At 36.6% G+C, this 23,001-nt stretch overlaps 3 protein-coding genes and 3 non-coding genes across 9 annotated transcripts in view; 2 read left to right on the top strand and 4 right to left on the bottom strand.

Moving 5' to 3' along the window:
- Positions 1-1,547, top strand: part of c8h15orf40 (chromosome 8 C15orf40 homolog) — a 49,065-nt gene extending 47,518 nt beyond the window's left edge. For 2 of the 4 annotated variants that reach the window (XM_051952666.1, XM_022200987.2), the window contains exons 2-4: positions 148-280; positions 371-498; positions 1,231-1,547. In XM_051952666.1, the coding sequence (XP_051808626.1) occupies positions 148-280; positions 371-498; positions 1,231-1,320 (351 nt within the window). In that variant the 3' untranslated portion in view covers positions 1,321-1,547. The remainder of the gene's footprint in view (positions 1-147; positions 281-370; positions 499-1,230) is intronic. The other 2 variants (XM_051952667.1, XM_051952668.1) reach the window with 2 other exon arrangements.
- A 7,289-nt stretch (positions 1,548-8,836) lies between these two features.
- Positions 8,837-12,422, top strand: cart2 (cocaine- and amphetamine-regulated transcript 2). The gene is made up of 3 exons (XM_022200988.2): positions 8,837-9,075; positions 10,581-10,664; positions 12,188-12,422. Exons 1-3 carry the CDS (start codon positions 8,956-8,958, stop codon positions 12,293-12,295), a joined length of 312 nt encoding a protein of 103 aa, XP_022056680.1. The 5' UTR covers positions 8,837-8,955; the 3' UTR covers positions 12,296-12,422.
- A 906-nt stretch (positions 12,423-13,328) lies between these two features.
- Positions 13,329-21,562, bottom strand: zgc:114188 (40S ribosomal protein S17-like). The gene is made up of 5 exons (XM_022200996.2): positions 21,452-21,562; positions 19,748-19,899; positions 18,576-18,681; positions 16,238-16,303; positions 13,329-13,599 (listed from the first exon to the last, which is right to left on the bottom strand). The coding sequence occupies exons 1-5, from the start codon at positions 21,452-21,454 to the stop codon at positions 13,522-13,524; spliced, it is 405 nt and encodes a 134-aa protein (XP_022056688.1). The 5' UTR covers positions 21,455-21,562; the 3' UTR covers positions 13,329-13,521.
- On the bottom strand, positions 13,679-13,808 carry LOC127535289 (small nucleolar RNA SNORA71). The gene has a single exon (XR_007944137.1). It is a non-coding gene; the product is annotated as a small nucleolar RNA SNORA71 (small nucleolar RNA).
- On the bottom strand, positions 17,545-17,674 carry LOC127535288 (small nucleolar RNA SNORA71). Its single transcript, XR_007944136.1, has one exon. It is a non-coding gene; the product is annotated as a small nucleolar RNA SNORA71 (small nucleolar RNA).
- LOC127535287 (small nucleolar RNA SNORA71) lies at positions 18,779-18,908 on the bottom strand. Its single transcript, XR_007944135.1, has one exon. It is a non-coding gene; the product is annotated as a small nucleolar RNA SNORA71 (small nucleolar RNA).
- Positions 21,563-23,001: the final 1,439 nt, after the last annotated feature.

The following is a 23,001-nucleotide window of genomic DNA, read 5'->3' as shown; positions in this document are numbered from 1 at the left end:
TTTATATTCAAAGCTCTCTGATCGTTACAAACTCTCCATGACTGAGGCTGACTACTGACTGTTTTTGTCGGATATTTGAGAGACAGAGAATGATTTAAAAAGCAAACATAAAGGTCCAAGACACTAACCTCCGCTTCTGTCGACCAGGTGAAAGGGAAGCCGGCAGGTGGAGGTGGAAAAGCCGAGGCAGAAGCTTCCGGTCCGGTGACTCGAGATAAAAGTGGTGCTGTGACCATAACGGTTCACGCCAAGCCGGGCTCCAAACACAGCGGCATCACAGGTCGCCTTCCTTCACTCTGTGTGTAACTGGACTGTTGTTATCAAAAACTGAAACACTATTTAAACTGCAGTTTCTCTGCTGTTGTTACAGAAGTTTGTGCGGAGGCCGTGGGTGTCGCCATCGCAGCGCCACCTACAGACGGAGAAGCCAACGCTGAGCTTATTCGCTACCTGGCTGAAGTTCTGGACCTGAAGAAGAGTCACATATCTCTGGACAAGGTTCCTGAAACACACAAATATTATTTTCCAGAGTGGGGAGGGTCAGCAAATCTGAAGAAGATAAGATAAGAAAGCTATATAGACATCATGCACAGTGTACAGTGAAATTCCAAAAGACTTTCTCCCTTTTAAACATACAAGACAAATACATGAAGAGAATAAAATAAGAATACAAAATAACTAAATAGTGGTGTAAAAGACGTAAATTGTAATCTTTACAAAAAAATGTCCAAAATATTACAAAATTGTACAAAAGAGTTACATGCTTATAGCCATCTGCAAATATGTGCACTCTTTGTAGCAATTTTAGTCACATTTATGTATCTCAGCCCATATTTTTCTTATTTTACTGAATTCATTTCCCACCGATTTAGATCATAGATTGCTTACAAAAGATGGATTTAGCTTCTGGTTCTGAAACAAGAAGCCAATGCAGAACAGCCCGCAGGGGGCGACTCCCCCGTTACAAAAAGGAAGCCAGATTGTATTGAAGAGTTTCTAGTCAAAACAAGTCTATCTGAATAACCACACCAAAATTTTTCCATGTTTAACAGTAAGACAAAAGTTTATCCACAGGGGTGTTGAAGAACGTGAGAAATATCTAAAAATACTGAAATTTTATGTATTTTAGATATGCAGAACTATAAAACATACACTAAATCTGCTTTAACATGTAAACTAGATGTTATTTTATCTCATTAAACTTTCTCCTTCTCCTTCCTTCTCCTTCAGGGCTCCAGGTCCAGAGACAAACTGATCAAGGTGGACTCGTCTCTGGGTCCAGAAGAGGTGCTGAGGAGAATCCAACAAGCTGCAGGATGACAGGATAACTTTACATCATTTACAGAACAAACTCAGGAACTTTCTCCTGTCCTGTTCATCACTGACCATGAAGAAAATGACTGAATGTCAACATGGAAACATATTTATTTACCAACCATCTCTTGGTGAGCAGCAGGTGTTTCCAGATGTTTCCAGCTGTGGACTGCATGTATAAATGAAACGAGCTGTTTACTTCTAATAAACAGACTGATGTTTTGTATAACAGACTACCAGATTTCCTGCTGTTACATTTTGGACCTTCAGCATTTTCAAGTGCAGAAAAAACATTGTCCTGTTGTTGCAAAAAGGGCGTTTTGAATGAATGAATGATCTACAGTAAACTGCAGTGACTAAATGTCAACAGACAGCAGATGGCGCTGTGCTGCTGTTACTGTCTGCTGGTTCACACCATGCTGAGAGATTTTCAGGTAGTGAAGGATCGACACTTGTGGAAAGTAACAAAGCACATTTACTCAAGTACTGTAGTTGAATATAGATTTCAGTAGTCTTTTCTTTTCATGCCACGTTCTAATTTGGCTCCAGAGGTGAGTTTTCAGCAGCGACTTAAAGGTTTCTAGACAGTTTAAATCATTTAAATCTGATATTTTACAGATTTTTCAACATGTCATACTGTCCACATCAGAAATTTATATTTCTGCCAATAGTAATTTGTTCTTTTAGTGTGACTGACTGTAAAATATATATATTTTTACAAAGAAAAATAGAGACATAAAATCACCACAGAGACAGAAAGTGAACACAAACACATACATAATGTTCACAAAAGACACTAACACAAAAAGAAAACAACAAAAAGACACAAAAAACGGCCACACAAACACACAAAACAACCAGAAAGAGACACTAAACAACCACAAGATACAACATGACCACAGACACAGAAAAAACATGCAGAAAGAGTCACAAAATTATCAAAAAAGTGACTGCAAAGAGGTAAAAAAACGACCAAATATGAGCATAAACGGACACAAAAGTTCACAAAAGACACAATAATGAACATAAAAAGAAACAATGACAAAGAGACACAACAACTGCAAAGACACAAAACAACCAAAAAGAGACACAAAACAACCACGAAGACATTGAAAACAACCCCAAACACACGAAACAACCAAGGAGACCCTAAACAACCTCAAAGACAAAAAACAAAACAAAAATAGACTCAAAACAACCACGAATAGACACAAAATAACCATGAAGAGACACAAAAAACCACAAGGACACTCAAAACCACGAAGAGAAACCAAATAACCACAAAGAGACACAAAACAACCACAAATAAACACAAAACAACTACGAATAACACAAAACAACTACGAAGAGACTCAAAACCACGAAGAGACACAAAATAACCACAAAGAGACACAAAACAACCACAAATAAACACAAAACAACCACGAATAAACACAAAACAACTACGAAGAGACTCAAAATAACCACGAAGAGACTCAAAACAACCACAAATAAACACAAAACAACCACAAAGAGACTCAAAACAAAGACAAATAAAACAGCATTATATCATCTTATATCAGCTGTTTCTACGGAAACAAACTCTTCCTCCTGCACATGTTAAGTCCCTGCAGAAAACAGAATAAAAGCCTCATTAGCATCAGTGATCAGAGCTGGAATCAGAGCTGTGCAGTGAATTAGCTCAGCGCTAATGAGCTTCTTCCAGTGAAACTAAAAATCCTCAAAGAGACGGAGAGCTGCTGGATGTGATTAAAGCTGAGCACATAATGACTCAAACATGGCAGCTCTCCACTTTCATTTCTCCTCACAGCTCTGCAAACAAACTTTCTGGCTGTCGGCGACGGTTGGGCAGCAGTTCTTCATCTCCTCTGTCACTCAGGACGTTACATAAGAGCCTCCTCACTGAAGGAGGGAGTGAGTCTTTCTCCTGAGCTGATCCTGGATCAGCAGCTTTACGTCTGCTGCTGAAGCTGCTGTCAGGTTTCAGACGCCGCGTTAAGCCTCTGACGGCTGGACGGACACTTTCCCTCCTAAATTTAAGGGATTCGTCCTCTTAAATCCTCGTCTCATGGCGCTGGGTGTTGGAGGATCTCTGTGGTCAGTTTGTGAGGATTAAAGTGTCCGGTTTGGTTTCTGTGAAATAAAATAAAATGATTAAAATAAACAAACATGCCGTTCTTCTTGTATGAGACGATGAGCCCAGATAGCAAACATATGAGGCCTCCTCGCTCCTACATTACAGTTATAGAAAGTTTGTGGTGGTTTTGTTTCCATTTTTGTTCCATTGTGTGTCTTTGTAGTTGTTTTGTATCTTTATAGTTATCCTGAGTATCTGTGATCATCACCTGTGTCACTTTCTGATCATTTTTTGTCTCTTTGAAAATACTTTGTGCCCCTTTACGGTTGTTGGTTTACGTTCTGGCCAGTTGGCATCCATATTTTCTGTGCCTTTGTGGTTGTTTTGTGTATTTTTGGCCACTGAAACACAATAAAAGTCTCACAATAAAAATGTATTCAAATGTTCTCAAAAGTGTGATTTTGCAGTCCACCCTTTGGTATTTTGAAACAATTTGAATGCTTCACTGTAGCTTCACAGCCAAAACGTTAAAACCTAATGAGGCTTTTACTTGTGTCGCCTTGATTTTAGGGAAATCAGTCGCAAAAATGTAAAAGTTGCTTAAAAATGGAAGAGATTGTCATGATCTTTTGGTTTTCTTATGTTAGATTCCTGCCTGTACATACAGGTTTCCTGTCTCTTTTCAATGTTTTCCTCTTTTATTTTGAAATCAGCTTCCCTTGTGTGTTGTTTGTTTTTCCACTTTGTCCTTTTGTCTCTCCCTCCTTTTTTAGAAAAGTAACCCTCATTAGTTTAACCAGCATTTTTGTGTTTGCGCGTTTTTGTCTCTTTGCTGATTTGTGTTACTTTCTTGTTGTTTTCCATCTCTGTAGTCACAATGAATCTCTGTGGTCATTTTGTGTCTCATTTTATGTCCTTTTGTGGTTGTTTTGTGTCTCTTTATGGTTATTTTGTGTCCTTTTGTTGTTGTTTTGTGTCTCTTTATGGTTATTTTGTGTCCTTTTGTGGTTGTTTTGTGTCACTTTGTGGTCATTTCACAGAAACAGACATATAAGGTTTTGTTTTAGGAGGTTTGGCTAAAGGATTTATATTCAGAGGGTGGTAGGTGGATATAAGTAGGAGTCTACATTTTTAGAGTAAATCAAGCTGTGGGTATCTGTTGAGAGCTGTTGACCCACCTGGAAGTTTAAAATGTGCTTCATTAGGGCACTTAGCTGTTCGGAACCTTTTAGTGTCCGTAGTTCTTGATTGATAGGCCATCTGTGGCTAGCTGGAGCAGTAAAATGAATGGAGCAAACTGCCCACACATCAGTCTGTACTTAAAGAGTAACTCCTCACTCAAAAGAAATTCCAGTTGATGGCTAGACGTGGTATTAACAGAAAGACGAGGGATGACTGGCACTGAGCCTGACAGAGGATAAATAAGAAGAAGAGCTGCATCCTCACTTTCACAACCAGTCAGCAGGATGTTTGGACGGCTGGGATGAAGAGGAGGAAGCTGTTTATGTGTCTTCATGCTGATCTCACAAAGAGACAATCACAAACCAAATCAGGCCCTGAAGCCGGACGATTTTAAACCTCTTATTTCACTATTTTCTGCAGGTTTATTTATAGTCGTGAAACAGCCAAAGTTGCCCTGTGGGAGCTGACATAACACACTGCTTTAATGCCAAGACCAATTTTTAAAACTCTCCATTCTCTGCGAGCCCATGCAGCGCTAACTTCCCATCAGCACAATGCTCTTATGCTAAAGCCTCGCTGACAACGGGGGGATTTGATGCTGCTGCTCGGACGCTGCAGGCCGGATGTTTATCCTCAACAATACGCTCAGCGTGAGCTTGTAAATAAAAAATCTGGGATCATCACAAACACCGCTCGCTATCAAGCTATCAGGGGCTTAAGAAAGCTCTGGAAAAAGGAGGAAAGCCCAAAACAAACACAGTGTGACTCAGTGTGTTTGCTGTTATTGGTCACACCATTACATAACAATCTGTTGTATTCATACTAGTCGCTCTATGAAGCTGCTTGGAGCTGAATGCTAACATCAGCATGCTAACATACTTAAATAAAAGTAACTGGACATCTCTTTTTAGTTCTTAAAGATGTTTCACCTTCATTTAAAAGTCTTCCTCGGTTCTAACTCACTACTGGAGAGTTTTAAGTATTTGTTCTTATCGCCAAATCAGTTGAATCAAGTCTTGTTAACAGCACAAGACTCAAGGTGTGAATTATGGAGAAGCAGCCTGTGGAGGGATCTCAGGACGGCATTATGAGCACCTGTGGATGGAGAGTCTTCCTGTCAGCCAGTATTTTGGTTTATCCACAGGCATTCATCTATAAATATCATCTTTCCAACACCCTTTGCACTCATGCAGCCTCATATCATCAAACTCCCACCTCCGTTCTTCACTTTCAAGGCTAAAGGTTCACTGTGGTCATCTTGGTTAGGTTCACACCAAATGTGCTGGATGCCATCTGAGCTGAACACAGTTATCTTGTCATTTGACCAATGAATGCACTTCCAACATTTATCAGGCTTCTTTTTTTAGCAAAGTTTCATATAGTAGTTTTGAGAAAGTTCTGCTGTTCACAGCTCGTTTTAGAACCATGTTTATGCAGTCAGACTAATTGGAAATCACAAGTGGACTGCGTTTAATTTCACAGATTTATTCATTTTTGTTACATTGAATTTCTATTCTTTTTAAGTATTTGTTTTTGATTGTTTATAGAAGAAAATACTCTACTGTCCACCTTAGAAATAATACATTGATTAAGAGGTGATATATTTTGAAATTATTTAAAGTTTAGCCAGCAGCTAACACAGCTAACAGCTGGTTAGCTACGTGTTTTTGACTATTGGTAGGGTTCAAATAAATTAAGTTTAAAAAAAGTTGCTTCTGATGTAACTTACTTTTTCTACGTTGGTGTAGCTTAGCATGCAACATTTCTCATTTAATGTAGAGGAACAGCTAGCCTAGCGTGCTACACTTTCTATGAAGCTCCATCAGAGAAGTGCAGTTTAGTGCATAACAGCTTAGTTAGTGGTTCTAAATGGATAAATCCCTCAAAAATCCTTTCATTTACTTATTCTAGATTATTATATCCATTATTATATATTTTTTATTGTTCTAAAACCAAACATCCAGACTCCTGTGGGGGAAAAATAATAAATATAAAAAACGGCAGCTAGCAGCTAGCCAGCAGCTAGCAGTTGGTTAGCTATGTGGTTTTTTTTGTTTTTTTTACTGTTGCTGGGCTCAAGATGAATAAAATTAAATCTAGAAGAAAGTTTTAAAAATCGCTTCTGATGTGGTAAACTACTTTTGCTGAGTTGGTGTAGCTTAGCATGTAACATTTCTCATTTAATGTAGAGTAACAGTTAGCCTTGCACACTAAACTTTCTATGTAGCTCCCTCAGAGTGGTCCAGTTTAGTGCGTTACAGCTCATTTCTAAATGGATGTATCATACAGTTAAGAAAAGAAAATGTCCTTTCATTTACTTATTTTGTAGTGCAGCTTAGTGCAGAACAATGTATTTAGTGGTCCTAAATGGATAAATCCACAAAAGTCCTTTACTTTACTTTTTGTGTGGCATTATATCAAATATTGTTCTTAAAGCTAACGTCCAGACTTCTGTGTAAGAATAACACTAAATGATTTTGTAGTTCCCAGCAGCAGGCCGATGTACCCTTTAGTAACCCACAGCTGGTTTGTTTACCATGTGAGGGTTTTAGGATGCAGCTCGTCTGAGTGTCAGGAGGGTTTAAGTTGTGTTTACTTGAAGGTCTGCGACATTAATACCTTCATCCCTCCACATTAATGTGAAATATAAATAGAAGCATGGCGGGGAATAAATGTATTCTAGCCTCCACTTCTTTAAAGTTAAATATGAAAAAGGAAATTGGGAAACGCTGCGTCTCTCCTCCACCAGCTGCAGATCCAAATGTTTTCATGCAGGAAGGAATTAATGAGAGAAAATCACTTCATCCATAAGTAATCTGCTCAGATCAATGTCACTTTAAGGGGGAGATTCACTCATCGGTCGTTAAGCTCAGACTTGTTTACAATTGTTCTGCAAACTGATGTTCATTTGTTGTGTCAGCATTTAATGATGCAAATAATTAGTTTGAACTCAGCGCTGCATTCAAAGGCAATCAGAAAAATAAGCGTTTAATCGTTCATTAAGCACAAAACACCCAAATCACAATCTATTTTCATTACACTTGTTAAAATAATGATGGAAATAATGAATATTATCTTTGCAAGCTGCCATTCAGTCTCCCACCAAACAGTAAAAACTCTTTTATCTTCATCGTCATGTTCTGTAGGATTTATCATATCTATAGTACACATTTTAGGCCTGCCCTGTTCACATTTTCTAACAAAAACAACAACATTGCAGCAAATAACAGGAAAAGACTCACACCTAACACTCGTGTTAATTAGCCGTTGGGTTCTAACTATTATAATTAAAACATTTATAATGCAGTGTAATGATTTCTAAAACCATCCAATTTGATCTCAGTGGACAAAAACATGGATTAAACTCCTAAAATAATAGCTTTAATTAAATATTAGACATCAGTTTCATAAAGTAAAATTAAAGTCTTCTGATTGGATGATTTCTTTGTGATGTAGGACATCATACATAAAGGTTTGTGATTTCTTATATTTTCATTTATGACGACGCAAGTAAAAGTTTGGGATTGGAGGATGAAATATGAAGCTAAAAATAAAAATAAAGCTTGATAAATGGATGATTTGGATTCATGGAGATTAAAAATAAAGTCTTCTGATTGGATGATTTTGATTTATGAAGATAAAAGTGAAGTTCAGTGATTGGAGGATGAACTATAAAGCTAAAAATAAAGAATTAAAGTTGATGATTGGAAGATTTTGATGTATAAATTACAAAATAAAGGTTTGTGGTTGGACAGTTTTTCTTCATAAGGAATAGAAATGAAAGTTTATGATAGGACAATAAATTAAAAAGCCAAAAGAACAACAACAATAAAGCAAGGATGGGGAATGGAAGAATGTGATAAATGCTTCTAACTGGAGGGCTTTGGTTTATGTAGATAAAAGTGATTTGTTATTTGAGGATTTTAATTTGTGAAGATAAACATCGAAAGTTTATGACTGGGGAGTAAAAATGAAGCTAAGAAAATATAATAAAGGCTTCTGATTGGATGATTTTGACATAAATAAACGTTTATGATTGGCGGATTTTGATTTAATTAGACATAAGTGCAGGTTTGTGATCGGAGGTTTGTTTGATATAAATATGTAAATAAACATTAATACTAATTGTGGTTAGTTAAGAGATAATTATTGATCCATTAGTCTGAGATCATTAAGAGCCACTCCACGTTGTATCTGTGACGTCCTCCTGGGGGTGTTGTCAGAGGGGGCGGGGCCGCCCATCCAAAGATCTCGCGCGCTGCCGAGGCAGGCAGCAGACAGCGCGTGAGGAGAAACATCGGAGGGAAGGAGAAGAGCTCGCGCACTGTGGGAACTTTGACTCTGCGGTCCGTTTGTTTGTTTTTTGTTGTTGTTTTGTCACTATGTGGGCGCGAGCTGTGCTGTGCGCGGCGCTGCTGTCCGCGTTGTGTCCGGAGGGAAGGACGGAAGCCGAGAGGGACGAGAGAGAAGTTCAGGACCACCGCTACAACTCCAACAGACTGGTAGGTTATTATATTCATATATGCAGGAATGTCATAAACACACTGTAGTACCGGAAGATATATATGTAATAATATCCATAATGCAAATCAAGATTTACACTTTAAACTGTAGAAATAATAAGATCAGTTATTATAAGTTTAAAAACATTTATGATCTTGTAAATCATGTCAATAAAACTATTTCAGCAGTGTCAAATAAAAAAAAAAATCAAATTTCTGTCGTTAAGTAAGTGAAAGTAAATTACAAATATATTATCAGCAATAATAATATGAAATTAGTAAACAAAACAGTTTATTTTTTGGCATGTGTTTATATCATATCATTTTTAAACAAAAACTATTTTTAAAAATTGATAATATTTATAATGATACAAAATATTAAGTTCCTGTACTCAAAAAAAACCCAAATATTTTTAAATAGATTTTTTGTCTGTTAGTCAGTTTATGTAAGCTTAAAAATAATTAAATATGTTTAAATAATAATAATAACAACAATAATAATAATAATGTTATATCATTATTTAAGATTTAATTTTCATTATTATTATTATTATATACAGAACTTTAAACATATTTTGTCTTAAAGTCAGTTTATATAAAATTAGAAATAATTAAATATGTATAAATAATAATAATAATAATGGTACATAATTATTATTATTTAATATTTTATTATTTTAGTTCTAGTTATTCTTCTGTATATATATTTAAATATTTGTAAAACTGACTTGAAGACAAAATTATGTTTTTTTTCTTTAAGCTAATGATAATAATAAGTGTTATAATTATTCTTACTGTTATTATTGTCATTATTATTATTTTACTACTATTATGTAATATTATTATCAATAATAACGATAACAATAATAATAATTGTAAGAAAATATTACACTAAATTCTGTATAAATATTTCAGGCATAAAGAATCATTAAAGTCAGTTTGGAAACAGAAATCATCACAGCTGTCTCGTTTTAGCTTCTTTTGTGACCAGAAACTGAGTATATTTGCATAAAGAATGAACTTAATTATCAAAAATACCTGGAATATCAGTCAGATGCAGCTCTAATCCCCTGTTTGTCATAAAATAATCAGATAAATGACGGTTTAATTTCCAACAGATCTGCCTGTCATGTTAATATACATCTTTAATAAATCAGTCATTTGATTTCCTGTAACTACAGTCTGTCAATTAAAGCATATTTACTGTTAGATGTAAGAGTTAAGTGATTTTACAGTTAATTATATACTAATAATAACTTACTAATCCATTTCATTTACATAATAATGTCAGTTTTTTTATTATTGGTTATTTTATGGATTAATCGACTTGTTTACTTTATTAAATGTTAAATTAAAGAGATTCAGATATTCACAGTAGCTGAAGAAAACAAAGTATTCAAATATGTGCAGCTGGAATGTGAGCACTTTTATATATTTTTTGCTTTAAACTGTAAATCAGTGCCGATTGTTCTCCTGTTGATCGATTTATTGATCGCTGTCTGCAGCTCGGCGCTCTCCACGAAGTTCTGGAGAGACTGCAGACCAAGAGGATCAATCCCTGGGAGAAGAAATACGGACAAGTTCCCTCTGTGAGTCTCTGAAGCTGCTGTTAGAGGACAAAACTGCATTTAAAGCAGCAGTGGAGGAAATAATAATAATACGACTTAGAAACAAATGTTGTCTGTAAAATCTGCTTTTAAAACTAACTGCATTAAAGCTTCATCAGGTTTTTACTGTTTTAAATACTTCACAGTTTGTACAGCTGCAGGTTAGTTCAGTGGTTCCCAATCTGAGGGTCGGGGCCCTCCAAGTGGCCGCCAGATACATCTGAGGGGTCGTCAGTGGATTAACAGGAGATAAATAAGTTCATCATTTCTGGCAAAAAAACAAACAACATCCTCAGAGTCTTTGGAAAAGCCTTCATCTCTCAGTTTAGTTAATATTTATGGAACAGATTGATGCTGGGATGCTGGAGGCGCTCTGTGTTATTTGACTGTAAACCAACCAGACTGATCACTGCTGTTTATGCCCTGATTGATCCGTCTCTCCACAGCCTTCTGCAGTGATGATTGTTTGGCACCAGGTGGCGCCAGTTAGCTGCAGTCTGAACTCAATAAACTGAACATGAAGGCAGCAGTGAATTTATAACAATACAAATACTGTATTGTAAATGTCGCATCCCCCAACACTCTTCCAGCTCCACGTGATCAAACTGTTCTTCACTGTCAGGACGATGCGTTCACTGTGTTTGAACTGCTTAGTTAAAGTTTACACCAAATATAGTGGACTTTATCAGAGCAGAACACATTTAACTGATGGAAATAATGATCAGATATGAGTCAAAGTTCTGCATGTAAAAGTTAGACATGACTATAATAAAAAATCTGTTTAAATTCAATAATTTATTTTATACATATATTTTTTGCATTTTTCTTCATATATATATATATATTATAGAAGAAATGCTAAAATTATATATATATAAAACTAACTTATATGTATATTGTATATATATTATAATCTGAAAAACTCAAATTACATTGGTAATATATATCAAATTATATATATATTACGTATGTAATATATGTGTGTATATATATATATCCACACACATATAGTACATATATAATGTATTTATATATGTATAGAATTTATTATTTATATTATTTTTGCCTTTTTAAAATATACATATGTATTATAATCTGTAAATATATCTCTCTACATCATTCTGACAAGTTTAAACTTAATTTAAGAATCTAAAAAGGACAATTTAGATATTTTACAATTAAAAATACCTGTAACTAGAATTGAAACTGTAGATGTATGGAACTGGAATTACACTGATGGACATATGAAGGATTAATAAAGCAAAAGAAGACAAAACTAAACATAATTAGGAACTAAAACAAAGCCTCTGAAAGCTTTCATTAAAAAGAAATGTCTAGTTTTGATTTTATTAAGCTAACAAAAGTCTCTAAAAACGTGTTTTCACTTTAAGGGTTTTTCATAGGAGATTAATGGGAAAAAAATGGCACAAACTGAATGTCTGGACTCTTTCTGAAGCCGTGTTTTTTAATTTAAAGTGTATAAATGTGTTGTTTTTTTTCTCCAGTGTGATCTGGGGGAGCACTGCGCTGTCAGGAAAGGATCTCGCATCGGGAAGATGTGCGACTGTCCCCGAGGAGCTTTCTGCAACTTCTTCCTGCTCAAGTGCTTATGAGCCACCAGGATGTTTTAAACTGTACATTTCACAAATGTATAATAATAAATAGGAAAACCTGAACTCTGTAAAGTAGCTTTTAGAGTCTTCGTGTGCTGCATTAAAGGTGTTTGATCTGGCTTTTAAACAGCAGCTCTGTCTTTGTTTTGATGCTTTTTGGAAGTTGTTGAAATATATTTTAATGTTTAAACTTTGAAAACAGCCCCATGATGCCTGGCGAGTTAAAAATGAGACGAGAGGTTTGGCAGTGTGCTACAGGAGCATTTAGATCACTTTTCTAGGAGATTTTAGCTAAGAAAAGGAAATTATGTAAAGGAAAACGCAGTTTGAAGGAAATTTAACACAAACTGGATTAGACTTTCTACTAAAATAACATTTTAATGATACTTAAATAATTGAAAATGATGAAAAATGAACCATTTTTAGGGAATAAAAGGAAAATATATAAAAGAAACTGCAGTTTGAAGGAAATTTAACACAAACTAGAATATATTTTTTTTACTAAAACAAGGAAATGTTATTTAAATCAAAGAAAATTATGAAAAATGAGCCATTTTTGGGGAATAAAAGAAAGATATATAAAAGAATATGCCGTTTGAAGGAACTTTAACACCAACTAGATCATATTTTCTACTAAAATAACGAGGAAATGTTATTTAAATCAGTGAAAATGACAGAAAATGAGCCATTTTTAGGGAAGAAATGGAAATTATGTTTAGGAAAATGCAGTCTGAAGGAAATTTAACAAACTGGGTTAGATTTTATACTAAAATAACAAAAAATGTTATTTAAATCCCAGAAAATAAGCCATTTTTTAGGGAAGAAATCGAAAATATATAAAAGAAACTGCAGTTTGAAGGAAATTTAACACCAACTAGATTATATTTTCTACTAATCTAAGCAGGAAATGTTATTTAAATCCCTGAAAACAAAGGAAATGAGCCGTTTTTGCTTCTGTTTTGAGCAGTATTTTTTTAAGCGTCCTCTTTCATGGATCAAAAACACCAAAAATCACAAACTTTGAGTCGACAACTGACGGGACCGTCCCATTTTTCTCCGTTTATTTAAAGCCCGTCTTTTCTAGCTACACCCATGTAAAAAGATAATTTAAAAGCACAAAGTTTGGAGGATTTAAAACCAAAAACATCCACAAATCAACAGTCCTGCAACAGCCGGGGGTTTTTTTGTCCCAAAGGGTTTTTATTAGGAAGTTACTTTACAGACGTCTAGACTCCTCGGGGCTGCTTGAAGTTCATGCCGACGGTGGGCTGGGTCACCTGCAGGTTGGACAGACTGCCGAAGTCCTGGAACACAAGAAACACAGCGACGGTGAGAGCTGGGTCGTACCTGGACAGGTGAGACGGCTGCAGGTTTAAGGATAAATGTCTGAGAGCGCCAGGGTTCAAAAGGAACGGAGGATCCTTCAAACACAGGGAAAGGCTCACAGCTTCATGTTCCTGTATTTACTAAATGACCAGGCTACCAGACGCCGTGATCACCTTTCGATACAGGGAGACGGAAAACACACACACTCACAGCAGAAAATATCAATCAAACTTTGTTCTTTTAGGGTTTCTGCAGGTTCACAACTAGAATAAGACTCGAGGACACGACTCAGAGCAGGTACAAGTCATTATAACGGCACTACTGTCACCTCCATAAGCTGTCATATGTTGTACGACCACCAACCACTGGTTGATGTTTATACATTTTATTTATTTTCCTGTATTTTCATCCTCAGAATTTCATCAGTACAGCAGACAGACGTGATATTTTAGGAGGAAAAACTTTAGAGTTCTGGTAAAAGTGACGAGGGTCCGACCAATTAAATCAGTCAATTACAGCCCTTTCCAAAATAAGTCATCGGCCGGAGTTTTGCCGATTAAACTTTGATATATTCTTAATTTTTCATAAAACAGTAAATGTAAAGTGTCAGAAACATGGAGCTCTGACTCTAATCAATGCTCAGTAACGTACAGCAGGGACGTTCGTAACAACGGAAAAAATTACTCATTTAAATCTTTTTCAAGTAAATATGTCAAGAAAAACATGAGGATTCTCGTCTTACAGGACTGTAAATTACACCTTTCCTTGAGTTGTGGTTGAATGCATGGAAAAACAAAATAACTAATTAATGCAATAACCCGTTAAAGAAGCAGAGACGGTTTAGAGCGACTGCTTTCAGGTCTTCAAATAATTAAACTACAGTCAACATGTCAGACATTTTTTAGGCACCACCAGAACTACTCAGAGTTCAGTTTGAGGACCACTTTTGCAGTTCTCATGTTCTCATTAAAAACCATGCAGTGGGAAACAACCAGGCCCGTTTAAAAAGGAGCAGACTGCCGTTAAATCCAACAGTAAAACCTGGACTGCAGTAATTAACCATGATTGGAACAACATTACAGAAAGACATGAATATTCTGCTGACGAAGCTGCTTAAAGTCTGCGACCATCTCTGATCGTCACACTTTAATCACATCGTTAAGTCGCTGCTCTGCATCAGAGACTTCATGTGATGTTAAACAGCGGCGATCAAAGAGTGGCTGCATCGTTAAACATCAGACGCTCAGCTCACGTTCCTGCTTCACGTCTTCTATCGTTCACTTCTAGCTGGACTGTCCCTTTAATCCTCAAGTTCACTTTAAATTACAAACGTTTTCACTGTTTCTGTGTTGAAGTAGCAGCGACTGACAGCAGAAATCTGAGGTGAAAGCAGGATTCTAGTATTCGACTTTCACAGGATTATGACAGCTACGTTGGTGTGTAAATGGTAGAGCTGCAACAAGTCATCGATTAGCTGTCCACTATGAAATAAGGCAGATATTTTGAGAGCTGATTATTTGGTCTGAGTAACTCTTTGTTGAGAATAAAAACCTAAAGCCTGTAATTTCAGCTTCTTAAATTTAAATATTTCCTGGTTTCTGTCTTCCTCTATGAAGGTAAACTAAATCATTTTGGATTGTTGACAAAAAACAAAGACACAAAGTCAGATTTAGAGTAACTTAAGAGATGCAAAACAACTACAAAGATGCAAAATAACACTACAAAGATACACTAAACACGTCAAGTGACTGCAGAGGTGCAAAACAAGGAGCAAAAATGATCAAAATTCATAAAACGAGGCCAAATGATCACAAAGCAACACAAATATCTGATATAAGACGACACATTAAAGGAAAGCATGCATCGAAAAATGGAAAACAAAACACAAAATGACAAGAAAGTGCAGCTAAATGAAGAATAATGTGACAGGAAGGACCAACAGCCACTAAAAACAACTACAAAGACACAAAAAACACCTCAAATGACTGCAGACATGTAAAACAAAGAGCAAAAACTAACAAAATGAACAAAACGAGGCGTAAAATGACCAGAAAGCGACAACATCAAATATAATACGACACTAAAGGAAAGCAAACACAGTAAGGTGCAAAACAAGACACAAAATGCCAAGAAAGTGCAGCTAAATGAGGTATGACAACAGATACTAAATAATTACAAAGCAAAGCTAAAGGAGGACAAAGAAAACATCCACACATTCAGAGTAACTACGGAGACACAAAACAACTACAAAGATGTGAAAACAAGACGCTAAAAGCTACAAAAACACAAAAATGAGACAAAATGACGAGAAAGTAGACGCAAAATTCAACACAATACGGCAGGAAAGAAAAACAAACACAAAGAAATGCAAAACAAGACACAAAACAACAAAGACACAAAACAACAACAAAGTGAAGCTTAAAGACGTCACATTTAACAAACAAAACAACCATTTGGTTCATCAGGACGACAAAGAAAATAAGTTCAAGTGCAGAATTTTAATATTTTACTTGATAATGTGCATTTTAGAATGTAGAGCAGTAAAGTTAAAGGCATCATCAGAAAATACCTAAATACTTGTCATTTGTACTAAAGTAAAAGCACTCGGACTCTTACCAGCAGCTTCAGCATCTCCTTGGTGTCGGGATCAACTTCAATCAGCTCCTGGTCCAGAGCAGACACCTGCACAGGGAAACGCACAATCACAGTCAGTCGTTTTATACACGCTTTATTACAGCAAACACACAAAACCGTGACTTTATACACTTTGTTTTACTCGCTGCAGGACGTTTTTTAAAAACTGAGCTCCTTAAAGCAAAGAAGAAATCAAGTTTATGCTGCTTTATGTACAAAGTTTACGAGAATGTCTCCACGAAGGTGAAAAAAACACGAATACACGTCTTTATATTTGAATAAAGGCCTGCATTAAGTCTGAACAGGGCGATCACCAGACTACAAGCAAACAGCATTGATGTTTTTTGGCCATTTGTGATGTGAAAAGTTAAAGAATTACAAAAATGATTTAAGCAGACAGTTTTTGTTTTTTTGCTGCACTAAAATTTTTTCTACCTTAAAAGGCCCACTGCCGTTTGTGTGTCACCTCCAGGAAACAGAACGTTTTGTTTTTCTGTAGTGACAAAACGGTGCAGAAGCTGCTGCCATTTTATTAATTTTGTACAAAACAGAAGTGACTGGGACAGGCTGAAACGCTTAGTATTTAATTTGCTAAATGAGTCTGTAGCGCTGCAGAACATCCTGTCAGAGAAAGATTATCCTTCTGCACGTGTTCCTCAAACTAAATCACCGTTTTCACTCCCCGCTTTGACGGTTACACTAAAACACACACTCACTTAAATGCTTTAGGATCTTAACACTCAAACAGAACAAATAAAGGCTGATTAGGAGCAGGGCAACATGTTTTAAACCAATCTAACAACATTACTATGCACATTTTACCAATATTATATGCAAAATTGTATTACATAATGTTTAATTTGACACAAATATCCTTCACAAGTCTGAATAACGTGAAGACATGAAACCTAAATGATTAACTTTAAATCCCGTAGTTTCATCACAGTTCTCATTATTTTAAAATTTAAGACCCTGAATGACACAAACAAGACTTTTAAAGCACTTGGTAAAAAAAAAAAAAAAAAAAAAAAGACAATAGAGTTGACATTTTTTAGTTTTTGTGATGCATTCGAGGACCCAAAAAAACACAAAGGAGCTGCCTGAAGAAACAAACGCCTTCTGCCTTTTCACATCGCAAAAAAACTCACATTAACTCATTACCGTCTACGTGTTTTCAGCAGAAATAAGCGGAGAAACCAGCATTTACAAATCTCTATCCTTTAAAGTAGAAACACTGAATTAATCCATCATTAGAGCTGACTGTGTCTTTGTGATGCATTTTGAGGTTTTGTCTGAGAGCGCCAGGGTTCAAAAGGAACGGAGGATCCTTCAAACACAGGGAAAGGCTCACAGCTTCATGTTCCTGTATTTATTAAATGACCAGGCTACCAGACGCCGTGATCACCTTTCGATACAGGGAGACGGAAAACACACACACTCACAGCAGAAACACTGACAGCACAGCTCCATTGTTGCTTGAATGGATCATATCAGCTAAAATATTTCAATGCATCAAACTGAAGATGAATTTCAACTCAATACTGCAGCATTTTACTGCATATCAGCAAACATCTACGGACAGAATTTGTCTGAACAAAACACAGAGCTGGTATCTTTTCATGCACAGTAAAGCTCAGCGTACAACATATCCAGGCTGCTCATTTTTACGGTTTAAATGTGGCTGCAGGCGTCTCCTATCAGCTACTAAAACCTCATTAATAAGTAACTTTACAGCAGAAAAAAAAATCAAAGTGGACTTTCTATTTAGACGGTCAAAGCAGAGAGAACCAAAAACGATCTCGGTAGAAGCCGAATCGTGGATTTGCATTTATGTGGGATTAGCTTTTAGCATTAGCATAGCCAAAGATTGTTTATGAATAAGAAGAGGTGTCACTCTAACATGAATGCACGCTCACCGTCGTTTCTGTTAAACCCTCCTTCAAAAAACGTTTGGAAACATGAATGTGTCAAATATATGCAAGTACAAATGTCAGATCAGACTCTATATCAGCTGATTCCAAAAATTACTTCCCTCAGATGTGAATCGGAGACAAAAAACACAATCCCCAGCATCAAATGAGCACAAATATGTAAATCTCAGTGCCATAACAGTTCAGTTATCTCAACAATCAAAAACTCTTATCAAAATTCATAAATACATTTCCTGCACAACTACAGTATTGGATCTTATAAAATATGCCCCACCAGCAGCCCTCTACCACATCAAACCAGCAGCAGCTCCACATTCTCATCAGGACTCCAGAAAAGGTGTAACTGTGTAAACGAGTGTTAAAAGCAGCGCTGTGATGCGTTCACTGACCTCTGGAACGTAGTTGTCCCTCCTCTCTCTCTCCTCCTCCTGCAGCTTGATGGAGATTCCTCTGACTGGACCCCTCTGGATCCTCTTCATCAGATGCGTCACATACCTGAAGAAGCAGCAGCAGATAAAACTGTCAGAATCACGGACAAACTGAGGTTAAACATCTAAAACTAACAAACAGTTCAGGACGAATGCTGTACTCGTGTCTGAGAGCGCCAGGGTCTGATAGGAACTGTTAATCCTTCAAACACAGGGAAAGGCTCGCAGGTTCATGTTCCTGTATTTATCAAATGACCAGGCTACAAGACGCCGTGATCACCTTTCGATACAGGGAGACAGAAAAACAGTGACATTCTGATTATATGCAAGATGAAAAACAGGAATTTTCACTTTAAGGCTGCTACTAATATAACATGTGTATCAATAATAAAAATGGTTTATAAAAAGAGCTGGTTGGAACCTTTCTTATGTGGTCTAACACCAGAAAAGGAAACCAAAACTGGTCTTTGCTTTTTTTTGTTGGGTTTCCACTCACCACACAGAGCTCTGTGGTGCCGATTTAAATGCTAAAGCTAATTAGCTGTGTGGCCTCGAGGGGTGTCAACAATTACCGGACACTGTACCTGTTTTTAGTAAACGTCATCCTCTCTGTACCCAAAATATTCCCCCAAAAAGAGACATTCTCGCTAACCAATCTTCCTTTTCTGCGTTTCTCTCCTGCCCCCGTGGAGTCTTCAGGTCAAACTATTTCAAATAAACCCCAAAAGACTCCAACATGCTCCATACAATACTCTATTTTTACTGTAAATTACACCTGTTAGCACTTTATTGTAAATATTAATTCTTTGCACACATCTGTAAAAACCAGCATTTCAAGCACCTTATGCTGTTTCTTCAACCGGCATAATTTGCATGCTCTTTGTTTTCTACATTGTCTTATCTTGTTCGTAATGTGTCAGTTAATAGATGACTAGAATTTCCTCAAAGGGTTAAATTAATATCCACCGATGTGATTTCTCTTGAAGATTAGTCGTGGAAAATTAGAACCAAGCAAGTTTTCTTTTTGTCCAGCAACAAAAAATTTGTAGTCCGATGTGTCTGAGATTGTTTGTCTGAGGTTGAAATGAAACAATGCCGCCCTACGTCATCATCAACTCCACCCACTGACTCACCCGGCGATCTTGTTGCGGAGCTTCTTGCTGGGGATGATGGCGATCTCCTCGCACACCCTCTTGTTGGTGTGGAAGTCGCTGCCCAGCCGGGTGTAGTATTTCTCGATGATGACCCTAGCGGCCTTCTTCACCGTCTTGGTCCTGACTCGTCCCTGGACACAGACCACAAAACAGACATTTAGCAAGCATTACAGTCACAAAACTGTCATAAAAACGCTGAGAAACATCCAACATCAATTTGATGGCAGGAATTAAACTAATATTGAATTAGTTTTCAAACTAAAAAGCAGCTCCTTCTAAACCTCAAAGAGCTAAACTAACGTAGTCATTTAAGAGAGGTATTTTCAAGAATGCTACGACTTAATGTCCATGTTGGACACAATACACCTAACGGGTAACGACTATGAAACAAGACCTCAGAAAATGAGACATAATGACTTGTTTATTCTAGATAAGCCAGGCCTAATCAGGTAATATCAGAACCACAGTCCAATATGATTTAATCCATGACTTGGTGATCATCTACACATTAATTATTTTTGTCCAATAAAAGACAATAAACGCCTTAGTCTTAATTAGCATTAGAGATTTCCACACGAAAGGAGAAAGAATCTGTCCTTAGCTTGACTGACATGCTAAATGAAATTCATTCAAACCTCAAGTCCAATCAATGTTTGTATAAAACAAATCAGATATTACTCCAGGTGTGCCCAGTCACAGGTTTTAAAGAATATAATCAAAATAAACAACTGTACACTCAACACCAGCAAAGTCCTGCTGGTTCTCAACATATATTTCTATCCAGCCAATGTATATAATTGGTTTTTATTTTAATCCGCATTTAACGCTTAACTGTATCTAGCAAGACTACCATTGGTTTCCTATCAGCAATTAATGTTTCAAATTTGAAATCACTTCAGTTTTTACATACTACACGTTAGTATTACCAATTTATAACACTAAATCAGTTCGATCAGCTCTTATCTGCCTCAGCTCTTATCTGCCTGCAAAAAGGAAATACAACTTTCCAAATGCTAATTTTATTATGTATTGTTTAACATCAGCTTTATGGTTAAATTAAACGCTTTACCGGTACCTGCAAACATCCACACCTGATTTTAAGTTAACATAATTTCCCTCTACGATTTTGAATTTGGATGAATTACGCGAACTTTAACATTCATAACTGTCGATTTGTACATTTTTAATTCAGGGAAATATTTAATCTCTGAAATCAGTTTGGTTTCATCTACTTGCGACACATTTTAACACAAAGCCATGCTAACATGAGCCCTCCTGCTGCTCTGCCTGCGGCGTTAGCTACAATCACAAGCTAACACCATTTTAGCTTCTAAGGCTAACAAACCGTCAGGATATTTACCAGCAGTTTAACCGTTAAAACAGCCCGTAGATAAATAGAAATAACGGCGGTGCTATTTTGCTTCTACCGTCCAACTGGGCCGTTAATAACCCGAACAAGAATTACGGCTCATTCAGGAGAACGTTCAGCTCCTCCGTTAGCGGCACCTTTCCGTCACAAAAACACCGATTAACCGTTCAGTTTATGTCATCCAACGTTAATACTATGGACAGCCGGTACAGTAGCGGCTCCGGTGTCCGTGGATGAACCTAGAGTGAAATATAAACCGATGAAACGGCAGGATTGTGTTAGATAGCGAGACTACAAATGTAAAATTCACCCACCATGTTGGATCGGCCTGGTAGAAGAGGACTAGCAGACTTCCGAAGGAAGTTTAAATCCGCAGGAGGAGCGGTGACGAGTGCCGCCTGCAGCGACACCTGCGGCCGGAGGCTGTAACTACAACAACAATATACTATGACAACCAGCAAATACGGAGATGACAGATGTATTTTGTATGTTTTTGTATTAGGATATTCTAAAACAACAATAAGTAACGTTTTTCAATTTAATGAATATGTTTTTAAGGATTTTTAGATCACAATATGCATTTCTACAATTGTATTTAATTCAATTCAATTCAATTCAATTTTATTTATATAGCGTCAATTACAGTCAACTCGTCTCAAGACGCTTTACAGAACCCAAATGCCTGACCCCCAGAGCAAGCCCAAAGGCGACAGTGGCAAGGACACTTTTATCTAAAGTGACGTACGTCTGAGAGTAGATACAACACAAGCAGGGATCTAGTCAGGAGAAAACAACCTGGATAAGTAAAACAAGTTCAAGTGTGATAATAGGACCATGGTGTCTACAGGCAGTGCAGAGGTAATAGGATTTTTTTTTTTGCAGTCGTCTAAAGGTGTTCAGTGAGGAGCTGGATTTTAGTCTTTTCTTAAAGACTGAGAGAGACTCTGTAGATCAAACAGAATTTGGAAACTTGTTCCACGACCGGGGAACCACAGAAGAGAAGTGTCTAGCTATCGACTAGCCCTGTTGTTGTGTTTCTATCAGGCACCTTTTGTTGGCTGAGCGTAGTGAGCATGAGAGAGTGTAGACCTGAATGAGAGTGTTCAGGGGAGCAGATTTCATTGCAGTTTTGAAAGCAATCCCAAGAGCTTCAGCAAAAAGCAGCTGCATTTCTCTTTTTTGGTCCCTGACGATGTTTCACCTTCATTCGACAGACTTCTGCAGCTCAAGCATCTTGGAAGAGAAGTGACACATCTTTAAAGACCAAAGAGATAAATGCACTAGTAGTCATTTCTGGTATAATTGCATTAAATTGTGTGCTTTCACTGCAAAAATAAACAAAAAATATATAAGAATCAACATGTACATTCATGCCAAGTGTCATTTTCTTCATAATATCTGTGTAAATTATCTCTAAGTGCAGTTTAATGGATGAGTTTATAGTTAGCTTTCTTGTTACAGTATTTAAACAAATGATTTGGTGATTTTTTCACCCTTATAACTCAGAAATAGTTGCAACAGAAATATTTGCTGTTGTGTTTTTACAGAATTCTATGGATTATGACATCAAATATAAACCAGCGAAGAGTAATATTCCGATTATTTAATGGAAAATAAAAATACCACAGGATAGCAAATTAGCAAATCTCACATGATTTTGTCAGTGGCATTAAATAATCCACTTACTACAACCTTAGTTGCATAATGATTATGAAGTGATTGGACGAGCCAATATAGCAACACATACTGATTAAATGAGCAACCACAAATTATTTTAATGTAATAAACAGGAGAACAACAATGGTTTTGTTGAAAGTCCGCATTTGCTCCACAGACTGCCACTTACAAATAAATAAATACAAAA

Source organism: Acanthochromis polyacanthus, chromosome 8 (genome assembly GCF_021347895.1).
Source record: "Acanthochromis polyacanthus isolate Apoly-LR-REF ecotype Palm Island chromosome 8, KAUST_Apoly_ChrSc, whole genome shotgun sequence".
Taxonomy (NCBI): domain Eukaryota; kingdom Metazoa; phylum Chordata; class Actinopteri; family Pomacentridae; genus Acanthochromis; species Acanthochromis polyacanthus.
The sequence above is the reverse complement of the archived record's forward strand: the minus strand, read 5'-3'. Positions and strand labels throughout refer to the sequence as shown.